The sequence below is a fragment of the Pan paniscus genome, chromosome 7 (assembly GCF_029289425.2).
Source record: "Pan paniscus chromosome 7, NHGRI_mPanPan1-v2.0_pri, whole genome shotgun sequence".
Lineage (NCBI taxonomy): Eukaryota > Metazoa > Chordata > Mammalia > Primates > Hominidae > Pan > Pan paniscus.
In genome coordinates this window covers 150,404,647-150,421,949 of record NC_073256.2, presented here as the reverse complement: position 1 = coordinate 150,421,949, position 17,303 = coordinate 150,404,647, and the positions used below count along the sequence as shown (strand labels likewise).

The following is a 17,303-nucleotide window of genomic DNA, read 5'->3' as shown; positions in this document are numbered from 1 at the left end:
TACAGGTTATTCATTATCATCACAGGGTTTCCCTTGACCAATGTTTCAACAGTTCTGGCCCCAAGATTTGCAGAGAGACTTAAGATTTTATCCCAGAATAAACTGCCAACTCATATTCATTTCCCCAAACATCTGTTGATAAGGAACACATTTAAGAACTGCTAATATATTGAAGTATTTTAGTTCTCTCAATTCCAAATAATTTCACATGCATCCGAAGGACTGCTGGGAGCAGTTGTAAAAGCTACTTCCAAATGACTAAAACAGATGGAAGGGTTTATTTTTAAATACACTGCCATTTGTTAAAACAGATTAGTATTTAAAATTCCCCAAACACTTAAACCCTCAAAAAGAAAAATCTGCTTTCTGAGCCCATTGGAAGGTATTTTTGGCATCTTCTGGGTCCTAATGAGTGTCTGGTTTTTGAAAGGGCCCTGGAGAAATCTCTCCAGGATCAATTCAACGCAGGATAGTTTGTTTTCAACACCAGGAATTGAAAGATGTTTGTGTTCAATTCTCCTGCCACTGAGATGGATCAACTTCAGAGGGACAGATTGCAGAAAACTGGAATCAAAGGACAAGACTCACAAGAAAGGGGTGGAAGGGAGGGAGCTGGTGTATCCTGTGGGTCCTGGGTCCCCGAGAGCAACAACTGAAACTTCCCCTAGTCATCTGCTCATTGCTGCCCCAAAATAATTATGGCACATCCACGGACTCTAAGATGTGCTGTGTGGGGTGCTCGGGGTCCCGTGGAGAGCAAGGCACACCCAGCCCCTGCTCAGCTGGAGCTAGCAGTCTTGTGAGGCAGCAGCTTTGGCACTAAGAGCAATTACTTACTGTTGGAAATCCTGGTGAATGCTGCATAGGAGACGTACAGGCAGCACAAGCCATATAAAGAGGGCTCAGTTCTAGGCTGAAAAGTCAGGAAGGCTTCTCTAAAGGAAAAGTAGGGCAGGCAAAGAGGGGGATGGGGAAAAACTGTTCCATGCAAAGGAAACTGCCTGTATGAGCCAGAACAGAGCATGAACTCCAAGGAACATGAAAGGCTCCTGTGGCTGATGGAGAGAGATGCGTGGCAGGTGACACAGCTTTCTGTTGGCAATGGTGACAATGCTGACCTAGCATCAGTTGCGCCCAAACAATGACACTTCTCCTACCCTCCTAGGATCAAGAGTTTGGATCCCTAAAAGGTTGGGCAAGGCTGAGGTACAGTTAATTGTTCTCCATCTTCCCTTAACTTGAGTAACTTTACAGTATCCTAACTGCTTTCTTTGCCTCCAGCGTTGCCCCTCTTAAATTCATTCTTCACCCAGCTTTAAGAGAGGTTGTCCTGAAGGGCAGCTCTAAGCACATTTCCTTCCTGCTTAAAGGCCTTCTGAACACCCATGTTCACAGCAGCACTGTTCACAATAGGCAAAAGGTAGAATTCAAATGTCCATCAACAGATGAGTGGATAAACAAAATGTGGTCCCTCTGCGCAATGGAATATTATGCAGCCATAAAAAGGAAAGAAATTCTGAGACATGCTACAACATGGATGGACCTTAAAGACATTATGCTAAAGGAAATAAGCCAGACACATTAGGACAAATCTTACATGATTACACTAATATGAGGCACCTACAACAGGCAAGTGGATAGAGACAGAAAGTAGAGTAGTGGTTACCAGGGGCTGAGAGAATGAGGAGATGGGGGTTGTTAATGGATACAGAGGTTCTGTTCTGGCGATGGATAGTAGTAATGGTTGCACAACATTGGGAATGTACTTAATCCCAATGAACGGAACACTTAAAATGGTTAAAATCATAAAACAAAACAAACAAGCAAACAAATAAATAATCAAAACCACTCCGAAGGCTCCCCATGGACTCAGGATAAAACTCAAGCTGTTCAGGACAGTCTGGCTCATCTCTGCTCCACACTGCTGCCCCACCAGGGCTCTGTCCTCCAAGCTTTCCCTGTTGCCAGGACTTTGTCTCTAGGTAAATGCCTACCCAGCATTCAGCATTTGGCTCAGACACTCCCCTCAAGGGATGTGCTGATCCAAACTCCCTCCTTCCCTTATGCTTGGCTGGGGCCTTCTCTTAGGGCTGCCCTGAGATCTTCTTATAAATATCTGCTTTAAGCATTTGTCCCTCAACCCCCAGTAATGACAAGCTTCCTAAGAACTGCGTTATGTATAATGTTTCATGGCATTTCCAGCATCTTGCACAGCATATCTGGCACCAATTGGATGTGCCATGAAATTAGAAACTAATCAATGACAGATCAATAAATACCAGGGCGTATGCAGTGGCCAACCAGGTTATTTTTTCCATCATAATTATTGTCATTATCAACATCATTGTATCATCACCATCATCATTATCATCATTACCACCATCATCCTCCTCCTCATCACCGTCATCATCCTCACGTAGCCGGCACTTCAGGCCATCCAGAAGAATTGCGAACAGTGAGTTATCTTCTTTACCATCATGCATTGACAAGAGAGATAATAGATGGTTCAGATCACTAAATCCTAATGAACCATTCTCAGGAAATAGAAACACTTCACCATCTAAAATTTTTAGCACTTCAGACATGAGTGGAAAAAAGTCAGGAGAGCTCTTCAGCATTGTGGAATCACACATACATGGAAAACTCCAAGCAGCATCCACACTCAGGACAAAGGACAAGGGAAACCCAAGCAATTGAAGCCAACTAGACTTTCGAAGCACAGGAGAACCACCTGCCCCAGCCGCATCTGCAGTAAGACTGAAGGTAGAACACACACCACTTACCATCAGCACAGCTCTCCGGAAAAGTTGGGAGTTGGTGGCCCTGGCCATGAGAAGGTGGATGCTGGCCACATCAGCCCCGCCACGGTCTGCTGCCAGGGACACGCGCCGAGGGTCCCCGCCAAATCCTCGGATGTGGGTCTGCACCCAGGTCAGAGCCGCCACCTGGTCCAGCAGCCCCCAGTTGCCACTCACGTCTCCGGACCCTTCAGAAAAGAGGAAAGCCTTTTATCCTTTGTGACTTTACAACCTTGGATTTGAAAATCATGGTGCTGTCTATGGCAGGCATATACGCGGCCCCGCCAGGGGCTCTGGGCTCTTGTCCTCACAGGTCGAGACTGTGGGTTCCAAATACAGTGAGGAACAGTGGAGGAGCATGGGCCTTGAGACCAGACACACATAGGCCTGAATGCTAGCCAGCTAGGAGACCTTGATCATGTTCTTGTACCTCTCCTTTGCCAGCTAGGAGACCTTGATCATGTCCTTACAACTCTCTGAGCCACAGCTTCCCTGTCATTAGCTGAGGGGAGTTGCTCAGATTAGAGGCAGCACATCTTCAGGTCCACCACTATCTTGGCCAATCAGTGGGAAGGAGGTGAACTCTCTGCCCCATGTCTTTGACCCCTTCAGGTGGTTGTCCCTGACAATGGCCAGGCCAGGCTGGAGCTCTGGATCCCACCCTTCCCCTCGCCTCATCATCTGAAGCCTTTATTAGCATGCAACTGAATTGATCTCTTTCCTTTTTCATAGAATCCAATTAACATTTGTTGAAAACTCAGCACTATTTTTTTTAAATAAAATGATCTAGATACAAACAAGTATAGCAAAAATATGCTCTTCTCCTTAGGTTTTTGAGACACTACATACACTTCTCGTTGTCTTGTGAATTCAGTAGATCCTTGTCAAACTACTCCACTAACTTGTCCTCTTTATCAGACCTTGAAACACCAGATCTCATTCTTGTCTCATCTGAGGTTCCCATTCTTCCTTTCTGTCTTTGCACTAAGGAACCTCATCAGGTTCCATGGCCTTCATTACCACCTACATACTGGTGATGGTCCTGTGTGTGTCAGCGGCCCAGCCCACTCCACGAGCTCCAGACCCCTCACGTTTCTCCATGAGGCACCATAGTTATGATTCACAGGATTCAGCAACCAGCAAAAAACTACTGATGAGACCCCATATTCCCAAATAGGAAAAAAGAAAAGAAAAAACAGAAAAATCTTGCATCCTGATTCCCCAGTCTAGTAATCACAAAGTCAAAGAGAATACCATGGTCTCACCATGGAGGCAGACCAGCCAGCTGCAGTCCCAACTCCACCATTTACAGCCTTGAGGGGCCCTGGACAAGTTCGTGTTTGTGTGCTTTGATTTTCCCCATCTGTAAAATGGGGGTGATAATAGCACTTCCTCAGAAGGTTGTTGACTAAATCAGTTAATATTTGTAAAGGGAACAGAACCGTGCTTGTCATAAAGCACTATGGAAGATTACTTTTTCATAAAATAGAACAGGTTTAGGTTCTAACATTATGTTGCTGATGCTCTTAGCAGAGTGTTCTTGTCTGCAGCCTGCCTGAGCACTCCACTTAGCTCAGAGTGCATAACGACACAAATTATTCTTCCAGCTGTGGAGATGTTCAAAAGTTCTTCAAATGCATTTTGTGTTCTGGGACTGGTGAAGCCATTGGTAGAACATGATCCTCGCTGTGAACTTTCTGGATTGCTCATATGATCCATTTGTTAGGATAAATGTGTTTGTTTCCTCCAAGGTCTCAGGTAACCCAGGAAAGCAGGGCACCAACTGAGTCAGACCAAGTCCTGCAAATCTGAAAAGTGACGTCCACAGCCTGTATACCAGGGACAAGGAGGAGAGGAAATGTTCCTGACTCTCCCTTCCCATGTATCAGCTTTTTCCCCACTACACAAAAAGGGTCAATGTTGACTTCTGGGGTCTAGACTTCTGAGAGGTCAGAGGTGAGCATGTGCTCAAGGGGCCACTCATCAAACAAGTATGAATTGGGCTTCAGCTGCTATCAGGCACTATGCTAGGTAAGGCAGAAAGCAAGAGAGATCCTACCTAGTCCTAGGGACACACAACCTCAGAGACAAATGCAGAAGGCAGTTACCAAGCAATTACGGTCCAACATGTCTGGTCCAACCTTTTCCTTTACTGGTGAAAAAACTGAAACTTTAGAGGGAATGAGCTTGTTTACATGCAAGAAGTGAATTTGAGATCAAGTTGGGACTCAAATCCTATTTCACAATTAGAATTCTGTCCTAACATTCAACCCAATTCAATAAACATTTGTTGAAAAATCTATGATGTGCATTAAAAATTTTCAGTGCTTTATTTCTGAAACTTTCTCTGTTCAAAAAGCCTTTATACCTCCCTCATTCCTACTGCATCAAGTGCAAACCTCTTCCTGGCCTTCCTGACCTTCTAAGATGGGCCATGAGGCTATCTCATCAGTCTGGGTCCCCATCACTGCCCAGGGGCCGCCCTCTCTGCCGCAGTCTGTGTGTCTCAGCTCCAGTTCTTCTCATCCTCAGGTCCCACCTCACTCAGTCATACCACAGGCACACTCTTTGCCCCTCCTGATGTGCTTTGAGGCTTGGGCCCAGGGGCAAGACACCAGAGGACTGCTCTCAGCTGCCCACAGGGAGAACTGACCTGAATGGAAGCCCTCCAGGCCTGCGCTAACACTCTTCTCCATCCACTGCCGCCCGCCCTGGTCTGCCCCTTACCTCCTGGCTCCTACCCCTCTGCTCAGAGCACCCAGCAAGCATTCACCTGCTCCCTCATTGTTGAATTGGCTCTTGTTTGCTCATTCGATCTCTTCAACAATCTGACAGAAGCCCCTTAGCACTGTTCTGGGCTCGCCCTGGTCTTCCAGAGAACATCAACAAGAGGCAGTGCAGTGTAGTGGCCATGGAACCAGACCAGCCGGCTGCAGTCCCAGCTCCACCAGGTACAGCCTTGAGGGGCCCTGGACAAGTTCATGTTCGTGTGCTTTAATTTTCTGCATCTGTAAAATGGGGGTGATAATAGCACTTCCTCATAAGGTTGAGTAAATTAGTTAATACTTGTAAGGGGAACGGAACAGTGCTTGTCATAAAGCACCATAGAAGATTAATTTTTAATAAAATAGAACAAGTGTAGGTTCTAACGTTATGTTGCTGATGCTCCTAGCAGTGTGTCCTTGTCTCCAGCCTGCCTGTGAGGGGGCACCCACTGGGGGAGCATTCTGAGCCTGTTTTGGGTAGAGAGGAGAGCAGACCTGCTCAGTAGGCCTCCGAGTGTCCCAGAGACAATGAGGTCATGGCATGTGTGGTTACCGTTGGCAGCCGGACCTTCTGTCTGGTGTCCTGGCCAAAGCACATTTCCTCTGCTCCCACACCCTGCAGAGCCCATAGGCCCCTTGTCCAGCCTATCCTCCTGTGTCCCGTCTGACGCCACCACCCCAGTTCCCTTCACTGCATCGCTTTGCCAGACAGAGAGGAACAACAACTTGGTGCCAGATGCCCCCTGGAGTCTGTCCTGCTACAGGGTCCAGCCTTGGGGAAATGGCCTCCCTTCACCCAGCAACTGCTTCCTTTCCAACTGCTCACATCCGTAGGAACCAAGACTCCTTTTAAACACTGGGCTGGGCTTGCCTTTTTTCACCAGAGAGCATGCGTTTGTCTAGTGGGCCTCAGGACTGGCACGAGCTTCTGCTTTCATTTTCCTCCGGTCTCTTTCACAAAGTACCTCTGGAGTCTGGGGCTCTCAGGGACCGTTTTCACTCTGGGATACAGCAGCAGATGCTGCACATGTTTATCAAATGAGATGATGCTCACGAGGGGCTGCTCAGCCTGGCTCTGTGAGTGACAGGGCTGCCACTGCTGAGATCAGGAGGCAGCTCTGTGCCAGGAGGCAGCTAGATACTGGGCCAGGAAATGATAAAAACACAGCCCTGCCTGGGAAGAGCCCCTGTCTAGGGAAGAAGCAGGGAATGAACATGGGTGAGTCCTGGTGCTTGTCCTCACACACTTCATCTCACGTGAGACGCCCTGCAAGACTTAGCATCTTCTGCTCGCAGACAGGCAGCCTGCACTGGGATGGGGAAGGAAGGAGCTGCTCAGAGTTTTGGCCCCACAGAGCCACAGAGCAGCTCTCAGACCCCATCCTGCTCAGATGCAAAGCCACATTCCCCGCAGAATCCTAGGCTGAGGCTGGCATGCAAAGTAACCAGCTCTTTCCAAATCTATGTTCTGAACTGCAATTTTCAATGACTTAAACTGGAAAAAGGGAGAGATGAAGAGGTGGAGCACAGGAAAGTTGGAGGGCAACAAAATGATCCTGTTGGACCTTGTAACGGTGGGTCCAGGACATCAGGCAACCCACAAACCCTAGAGAGCATCCAACACACAGGACGAATCCCCAAGGTAAACTGTGGACTTCAGTAAATCATAATGCACCACCATCGGCTCATCAAGGGTAACACATGTGCCCAACCAAAGCATCTTATAAATAGCAGGGCAAGAAGGAGGGGGAGAAGGGAGTGTATGGGAACTCTGTCCTTTCTGCTCACTTTTCTATAAGCTTAAAACAGGTCTAAATAATAAAATCTATTATTTAAAAAATATGAAAGAGGGAACAGTTGCACCAGTGTTGCAGGCTTATTGGGGGATTAACTGGGATCAAGGGCTGGCCCCTTTGTGCTTCAGGATGTGAGCACCTGCTTCCTATTGGCCTCTGCAGGGCCAGGCTCAGTCCTGTCTCTGAGCTTGCCTGAGGCAGGCGGGAGACAGCTCCTCCATAGCAAGAAGCCTGAATCTGCATCACAGCTCTGCTGCTGCTGCTCTGCCCTTTCCTTATCTCTGTGCCTCAGTTTCCTGAATGATTTGGTGAGGATGTGAATGTCTTTGCTCCCTTCTCAGAGCTGAAGAGCAGGGAGGCGCAATGTGAGAGACTGGGAAGTCTGGGAATGTGGGACACATGAGGCAGGCTAGGAAGGAAGGCAAAGAAAATCGCCTGTGTCTCTCTAGTAAAATAATTTATAATCCTGTGGGTATATACCCAGTAATGAGATTGCTGGGTCAAATGGTATTTCTGGTTCTAGATTTTTGAGGAATCACCAAATCATTCTACGATAAAGACACATGCACACTTATGTTTATTGCAGCACTATTTACAATAGCAAAGACTTGGAACCAACCCAAACGCCCATCACTGATAGACTGGATAAAGAAAATGTGGCACATATACACCATGGAATACTATGCAGCCATAAAAAAGAATGAGATCGTGTCCTTTGCAGGGACATAGATGAAGCAGGGAGCCATCATTCTCAGCAAACTAACACAGGAACAGAAAACCAAACACCACATGTTGTCATTCATAAGTGGGAGTTGAACACTGAGAATACATGGACACAGGGAGGGGAAACAACACACACCAGGGCCTGTTGGGGGGCGGGGGGCAAGGGGAGGGAGAGCATTAGGACAAATACCTAATGCATGTGGGGCTTAAAACCTAGATTACAGGTTGATGGGTGCAGCAAACCACTATGGCACATGTATACCTATGGAACAAACCTGCATGTTCTGCACATGTACCCCAGAACTTAAAGTAAAATTAAAAAAAGAAAGAAAGAAAGAAAGAAAATGGCCTGTGGCTAATGAATGCAAAAGACAGACACTGTTCAGCACAGCTGAAGAACAGGGAATTGAAAGGACGTGTCCAGCCATCTGAGGGAGCTGCCTGCACTACAGTATTCCTTGTTGTTCCACCAACAGAGTTGAAGGCACAGGATGCCACTTGTGACTGTGGCGATAACATTCCTCAGCCTCACTGAGCTCCACTGACCCATCTGTGAAATGGCTGCTCCCTGCTGGCCTCAGAGATCTCCTGTGAGAAATAGATGAGGTAATCCAGGAGAAATATCTGGTGAAGACAGACACACTCCATAAGTGTAACTTTCCTTCTCTCTTGCTGATGGTTTTTCCCTTGAGCAAAATGAATAGGCAGGCTTGGTGCACATCAGGAATGAGCGGGTTGGGTGTTCTGGAAGCTTCCGTTTCCTTCCCACAGGCTGCCCCTGCCGGCAGCCAAAATGAGTTTGCCTCTCCAGAAGCACATGAATTCTCAACAAGATTACACTCTGTGAAATCATAATCCCCCGCCCACTGAGGGACAGACGACATATGGAAACTCTCTTCTGTCTAGAAATGCTCTAAGCCAACAAGACAGCCATGTCTGGGAAAAGTTCCCCAGGCCCAGGCTCCTTGGGGCGAGTCCTGATGTCACCGCCTCTAGAGGAAGGGGCTACCAATGGCACAAATTATGGTCAGTCTTGTGTTCACACAGAGGAAAGCAAACCCAGGCCAAGAGGTCTCCCTCTTCAAAGAGGAAAATAAACTCACACGTGAATAATTCTTTAAACACTCTCCAAAGAGCTTCCACAAAACCCCAGTTACCATATTCACTTCTTACCACGACATATATGTGAAAGAGGGTGGGGATAATTTTCCTTATTTTACCACCAAGAAAACTGAGATTTGGAAAGGCCAAATGAGGGACCCAGAGTCTCTCAGAGCCAGGAAAGGGGAAGTTATATCCGTCCTTGGATTCCCAGCTGACCCTGCTCCCCATCAAAAAAATCCGAAATCTGTTTCTCATCCTCATCTACATAGACATCTGGTTGTTATTTGTCTTAACTTGTTGTCCATTTCATAAGTCTAGAATCTTCTTAGCAGCATCCAAGGCCTCATGCCATGTGGTCATCCAGGTTTCTGCTCATGCTGGATGCCTACCCCACATATTCACACACATTCTAGTCCAGCTGGTCATTCCGACCACCTATCTTCCATTCACCCACCCACACTTAGCACGTAAGATATCTCAGATCTTAAATGAGACCCTTGGGAAACAGAGATGAAGCAGTCACTATCCTCGAAGATGTGCAAAACTCAAGTCTCTGAAACCCTTTTACATGTATTACCTCATTTAAGCCTCCTCATAACTTTGGAATCAGGTAAAATTATCCCCATTTTACCGAGGACAAGACTGAGACTGGGTGAAAGGAAAAGTTTTGTCTGAGGGTCCACAGCTGGAGGTGGCCCTGGGCTCTTCAGATTCCTAGGCCAGTGACTCTGTCCCGACCACTGCAGCTGATACATTCCCTGCTGCATGTGGTAGCTGGAGGAAAAGACATGGATGGAGGATGTTTAGGTTGGTCCAGGGCTCACTTCAGCCCTAGGAGTCAGTGGGGAAGATGGAGGCCATAGATGGGGTGATCAACAAGTTTGTGATGAGGGACAGGCCATTGTTCACAAGTGAGGCCAGTATTAAAAGGAGGTAAGAATCTCCTTATTGATACAGCCCTGATTCCAAATCAGATGGCTTCCCTGTGGGCAGAAGAGCTATGTAACTCATCCCCTGGGGTTGTTCAGGGCAAGTCAATCCTTGGCCCTGCTGTTCCCTGACTGTATAATCTTAAGCCAGTTTCTAATCTTCTTGGGCCTCAATTTCCTCTTTAAACTACACACTCACACATACACACACATCACAAGATAAGACCTGTAATGGACTTGGAGCAGTGCAGCTCAGACATGTAGTAAGTTATCAATAAATGGCAACTATCATCCTTGTCTATGGGTGTCAGTATCCCCGGAGGGTCTCCCATATGTGCTAAAATTTCCACTGTGTGCCTAGCTTGGCTGGAGGAGGAGCAGGGGCAGTGAGGGGATGGGTCTTGGGGAAAAAGGGGCTGAGCCTTGGCTCAGGGGGTCAGCAGCTCCCACCAGAGGCAGCAACTCACCAGAACTCAGGAAGCCGAAGACACCCACTCGGTAGCTGGCAGTGACCACGATGAGGTTGCCAACAGCAGCCAAGAAGGAGCCGTCGATAGCCGGCCATCCTTCACTCTCCTCCCCGTCCATGGTGTTGTGGAAGAACACCAGCACAGACACGTTAGGGGCCTGTGGGAATTGGAGAAACATGAGGCTAAAGTGTGGGGAGGGCACCTTTCCCATGCTTGTAGCCTGATTCTTGGTTGACACAGGACTCCTCTGGCCAGCTCTGTGGCATACTTAACCCCATGCAGTGGATGGAGCTGTGTCCCTCTAAATTTATACATTGAAGTCCTAGCCCCCAAGACCTCAGCAGTTCACTGTATTTGGAGATAGTGCCTAATGTGGTAATTAAGGTAAAATGAAGTCACCAATAGGACCGGTGTCCTTATAAGAAGAGGGGGTCAGGACACAGGTACAGAGGGAAGGCCACATAAAGACACAAGGAAGAGAAGAGGAACATCTACAAGCCAAGGAGAGGAGCCTCTGAAGGAACCAGTCCTGCAACACCTTGATCTTGGACTTCTGTCTCTAGAATTGTGAGAAAAATCTCTCTGTTGTTTAAGCCACGCAGCTTGCAGTGCTTTGTTATGGCAGCCTGAGCAACTATTAAACCCCATTCATAGAGAAGGAAACTGAAGGTCACAAAAGGTGAGGACACTTCTCCCGCATTGCAGAGTGAGCAGGTGTCAGAGATGGCTGCTCCCTGCAGACCTGGAGCCCGTCTCATGGTAACACACAGCCTTCCAGCTCCCAGTTCTGGCCCATGGTTTATTCCAAAAAAGCATTCTGGGTCCTTGGCGTCCCCTTTCCCTTGGATGCTCTGTGACTGGACCCATCTTGGTAACACAGAGCTAGAGTTTAGTATGCACTTACTAAGAGCCAGGCACTATGCCAAGTGTTTACAATGGGGCCTCAAACAGTTCTGTGAAGTTGGCAGATTCTTATTATCCACATTTGACAGGTGAAGAGGCAGAGGCTTAGACATGTTGAATGGCTTGCCTGAGGTCACACAGCTAGGAGGTAGCAGAGCTGAGGGTTTGGAAGTAGGCTGACCCTATTATATTAGAATCGTGTGTCTGAGCTGGGGATCTGAGGCCCCAGTTCAGGCCATGGGGTAGGCAGGCACCCGGTAACTCGTGCTCCATCCAAGGTCCTGACTCCTTGTGACATCACCACTCCACATATGATGGCCTCAGACAGACACACAGATGTTTCTACAAAGGGGCCCCCTCACGTGAGCAAACACTGCCTGAGGACCTGCCCCCGTAAGTGCTGTGCTAAAGGCTCTGCCCTAGAGTGTCTCATTTGATCTTCCACCCAAGGTGGTAGAAGCTATGGTGAACATAAGCACCCCACTCTACAGCTGTGAAAGCAGAGTTTCAGAGCAGTGGAGCCACTCATTGAAATGCCTTTCAGAGAGGAAGGGACTGACCTGGAGTCTCTTCCTCTCTGACATTCCAGCTCAGATGCCACCACTTGGTGGCTGTGGATTCTTCGAATATGAGGTCTTTTTAAATGCCACAGAGAAAGACCAGCCTGAGTGGTCTTGAGTTCATTTGTCCTGTTCTGTGGGACAGATCAGTGAAGGGGCCCTGTGTCCCCCTCCTAAAAGTGCCCGACTCATCTTTATTGGGTAGCTCACCAACAAGGGAAAAGGCCGTTTGGCTTGTGGCTGCTGAGGCAAGGGCAAGGCACAGAAAGAAGAGGCAGTCCTCAGCTCCCGCCTCAACGACAGCCACAGGAAGTGTCCAGGAGACTGGCCCCTCCTGTGCAGGGCCTGTCACCTGGAGGCCAGGTACTGCCCATGTGGACTGAGGTAACACTGCTCCTCCCCCAAGGTCAGGATGGGGCCCGGACAACCCAAGGCAGAAAAAGCCAAAGTCTCTGTTACTGGGAAATGCCCTAAGAAGAAAGAGCACTGGCTTTGGAACACGGCGACAGGGATGAGCCTCCACTCTGCCCATCTGAATATCCTTATGTAACTCACTTAGCCTCTCTTAGCCCCAGGTCTGCACCTTTAAGATAAGGGTAAATATATCTCTCTACATTTTTCTGTCAATCAATTGATTGACTAATCGATCTATCAATCTATCTATCCTCCTAGAGTTGATGTGAAGACCAATAAAATCATAGATATAAAAGTGCTCTTTAAACTGCAAACCACGTCCACAGTCTTCTTCCTGACACTATGGAAAAAGCACACGCTCATGGTCACCACTCACTGGTTCTAGCCACAAGCTCTGAGGACCAACTGACCAAGTCCACAGATCACTCACTGAGTGTCCTTAGGCAAATCACCTAACCTCAGCTCAGCAGGCCACAGAGGAGGAGACTGAACTGTGCTGGCCACAGTGGGGACAGTGGATTTCTAATGGGACAGTCTTCAGGGCAACCCTAGCAAGTGCTTTTGAACTCACCACATTCTGAGGGATGAACACATTGAGATACAAACAATCTTCACTGACTCCAGGAGACGTGGATGTTCTGGTGCCTGGCTGCCAGCAGCTGGCCCTGCAGATACAGACTGGGTGACTTCCAAGACATGCTCCATCACCACCCCTCCCCACCCACCACCATGGTCAGAGCCCACTACCCCATTCCAAAGCCTGGCATCCCACCAGCTCTGCAGAAATTAGGCAGCTTCAGGAAATGGGAGTGGAAAGATTCAGCTTCAGTGAATGGAGGGAATGACAGAGTGCCCACCATTCTCTGGCCACTGGCCTGTGGAAGAACATTCCCCAGAGACAATGCACCAACTTAGAGAAGTCTGCTGATGCAACAGCTTGAGATAGAGAAGAAGACAATGAAAGCCACTCAGGACCTTGGCCCTTCTTTGCTCCAAGAGTGCAGACTCTCCTCTGGAGGGGGTGTCCTACCTGTTTTCTACACCAGTACAGAGTCCTACAGTGCTGGTTTGAGCAACTCCCAGTATAAGAGCTGACTACAGCTGTGACTATGTCTAATGGCAGCACAATGGTCATCTACCCAATGGGTGACTTGGCTCATCACGTAATCCTCACTAGCCTTGGACTACAATGACCCAAGCTCTCAACTACTCTCCACTCAAACCCATGTGACTCCGTCATTTCATCTGTCAAATGGGTACATCCTAACATGGTAAGGCACTTTAATTCATGCATATTTGTTATTTTTGTTTCCCAGCAGTGGAGCAGATAGAAATCCATGCCTTTCCACTCCGACTGCCACCATCCTAGCTGAAGTCCTTATCATCCTTTTCCAGGAGTACTTTAAGAGCCTCCTAGCTCATCACTCTATCTGGTAATGGGCCCATGGACCTGCTCAGCAGCCAGCCATGGTGATAATGGAGGGTGCAGCTGCCTGAGGATAGAGCCATGGGGTACCTGTTGGGAAGGAGATTCAGGTGGGAAGGAGAAGAGCAGCAGTAATAAGTGCTGTTTTCACAGATACTGTCAGTATGCTTTAATTAGAAAAAAATCACAATATTGTTCTTCAATATGCTTGCTATTTAAAGTGGTATACACATGGAAAAGAGGAAAAAATGAAATTTTTGATGAGGAAAGAAGATAGGATATGGGTGCTCTAAAAAAAAAACTTGTAATTTTGTTCCTAGTGGGAAAAATTTCATTAGCTCATTTATTTTCCTTTCAATGCTGTGTCTCCCAGCTTCATTAAGATCAGATATGGCCAGGAAGCTGAGCTTGGCCACTGCAATACCAGTACAAGTGATGTGTGAACCCCACTTCCAGGCTTATTCCATGGGAACCTCTCCTGTCAATTATTTCACAGCCTCTCTTCCTGGATCAATGTCCGGGGGACCTTGGAAGATTCATGCTGAAGAAGGCAGAGCCTCCATCAGCCTGCGTCCCTGAATCACTGCATGGAGCAGAGCATACAGGCCCCTCCATCACCTGATGGGCTTTACATGAGCAAAACAGTGTTAAGCCACTGATACTTAGGAGTTTATCTGTCACAGCACTTAATGATACCTTAGCTAATATATTCCATCCTCCATACATTGCTTTATCCAAAATGCACTGCTCTGCTACTGAGTCCCATTTGGATAGATTAGAATGGAGAAGATTTCTCTGAGCATTTACCAAGATGTGCTCCACTCAACCCATACCTTGGCTTGCTGGCATCCCAGGAGCCTGTCCAGTTCAAGGGCTCTGGTGCCCGGAAGCGCCTCTCTGCCAGGGGTGGGGCAGCATATGGAACTCCAAGGAACTGGTCCACTTGCTTCCATGAGGTACCCACCTGGATGGCCTGGGACCGGCCCAGCAGCCGGCCATGGGTGGAAATGGGCACAGAAGGTACAGATGCCTCATAGCTGAGCAGAGAGATTCCTGTTGGGAAAGGGAAGAGAAAGGGGTGAGGAAGGGGAGAGGCCTCAGTGAGTGCTCTCTCCACTGGCATTCTGAATGTGCTTTCAACGAAAGAAAAATCACGGTTTTTGCACCTTGAAAATGTCAATCATTCATTCATACCCCTACAGCTTAAATGTAGTCAGGTTTTCAATGTAAACAAACAAAAAAAAATGGCAAAAACAGCTGATCTTTATTAGGCACCAAAATGCACAGAATGCAATGCTAATCCCTTCTATACATGGATCCAGGCCCAGGACCCTTTACCAGCACCCTGGGGCCTTTTGAAAGAACAGAGAAGCAAACAGCAAACAACACCCAATCCCCTGGGGAGGTCTGGAGTGCAGCCCCACCTTTAAACACAGCCATCATTTCTGTGGTGAGATGTGTGGGTTACTCATCCTGAGAGAGATGAGTAAAGAATAGAATTTCTTCAGCCACCCATGTCAGATTTTGCTGCCAAATGAGTTAGCTGTAAACTTACCAAAAAAAAAAAAAAAAAAAAAGACTTTTAGGACTTTTGGGTTTCAGAATTGCAGTGTAGGGGTTGCAGGCCCACATTTACATTTCATTAGTGAGGGAAGAGATGTAGAGGTGGAGGCCTAGGGCCTGCTAGGATCACAGGTGATATAGGGTGATGTAGGATTCAAAGCCACACCTTTCTCAACCCCAGCTCTGACCACACCCCATGCACAAAGGGTTGGGACCAGTTCAGAGCTTTGCCTCTCTCTGCACCAAGGGTGCCCTGGGTGCCCCAGCTTGTGAGGCCCTCCTGCCCATTTTTTCATGTCCAAATCCCTCCTTGTCCACAAGGCCAACACTGGTGCCGCCTGCCATGCCTCCCACCCTGCTCCATGCCACACTAATCGCCAGCGACATTCATCAGTTTCTCTGTAGCCCTATCTTGTTTCCTCAATGACATTTTCTTTCATTCATTGATTGATCTGGTAAACTTTTGTTGGGCCAAGGCTCAGTGCCAAGTACTGTTTTCAGGAACTTAAGACAGGCCTGTCTGATGCCACACAGGACTCAAAGCCCTGCACAAAGGAAGCGGTAAACACTCATGGAGAGATACTTCAAGTGTGTGTGAGAAGTCTCTTATTTCTGACACGTAGATTTGGTCTGCTGAACTCCACTCTTGGCTGAGTGACAGACAAAGCCTTTCTGCTTTCTCTGCAGATCCTTCTATAAAAATATGTATCTATTGCAGTGGTGACTAAACAAGACAGTGGGGAGAGGAGGCAGATAGACCTGCAGACAGAAGTCCATCTACTCTGCAGGAGCTTTGTATCATATAGAGGTTCTCAACTGGAAGTAATTTTGCCCACAGGGGACATTTGGCCACATCTGGAGACATTTTTGGCTGTCACAGGGGTGAGGGAGAGATGCCACTGACATCTGGTGGGAGAGACAAGGCTGTTGTTAGACATCCTACAGTAGGCAGGACAACCACTGCTCCCACACATATACAACAAAGAATACTCCAGCCCGAAATGTCAGCGGGTTCTGAGGTTGAGAAGCCTGGGTATCATGTCTGTCCTTGACTTCCAGGTCACTGAGCGTCACCATGGTGAATTCGTTAAGGAGTCAAGCAGATCTGGGTTTTATGCTTATGGAACAGCTAGTTATTGGAAAAACTTTACAGTCTTTCTGCCTACGAAATGGGAACAATAGCATCTCCTACAACAGGAATAAATAATAACACCTGTAATGTTCCAAGCTCAGTGCCTGAAAAATGGCAGAAGTCCAACACATAAGTAAATGAATGAATAAGTGGAAGGAAAAAAGGAAGGAATTGGCAGGGGTGGGGGGACACACGGAGAGAAAAAAAGAGAGAGGAAAAAAAGAGCAAATGAAGCCTTCTCTGTCGCAAAGACATTGGAATATGAGTTAGAACTCAAAATGGAAACTCAGGCTGGAAAGGAACAGTTGCTGTTTTTTAATCTGGCCTCAATCACAAATCATGGCTGATGTCACCCCCATAGTTCCTCCTTGCAAAACTTCCTGTCACAATCATAAATCAAGGGGTCTCGGGCAAGCACTCAGGACCGTGGCTGCTGAAGTGCTGGAACCTCATTCTGCTATGCAGGAAACAGCCACATTTTGTGTACGTGGCACATCCAAAGGCGGGAGCAAAGCCAGAACAAATATAAAGGCTGAAGAATTTCGGGGGAATGCAGACCTGCTTTCCCATGGCAGTGGTATTCAGTCTTCTCTTCAGAGGCTGCCCAGTGAATCCCCAACTCAATGAGATCAAACACGGGGAAAATGTTAGATGTGAAGTTATCTCTTTCAAATTCTTTTGCAGAAATGGTAGATTCTTTCTAGAATACCCACAGAGGCC

At 47.6% G+C, this 17,303-nt stretch overlaps 1 protein-coding gene across 1 annotated transcript in view; it reads right to left on the bottom strand.

Moving 5' to 3' along the window:
• TG (thyroglobulin) overlaps window positions 1-17,303 on the bottom strand; it is a 270,475-nt gene that overhangs the window by 102,151 nt on the left and 151,021 nt on the right. The window contains exons 38-41 of the mRNA XM_003830086.5: window positions 14,722-14,941; window positions 13,034-13,127; window positions 10,583-10,742; window positions 2,784-2,986 (exon numbers count right to left, since the gene is read on the bottom strand). Coding sequence (XP_003830134.3) covers window positions 2,784-2,986; window positions 10,583-10,742; window positions 13,034-13,127; window positions 14,722-14,941 — 677 coding nt within the window. The remainder of the gene's footprint in view (window positions 1-2,783; window positions 2,987-10,582; window positions 10,743-13,033; window positions 13,128-14,721; window positions 14,942-17,303) is intronic.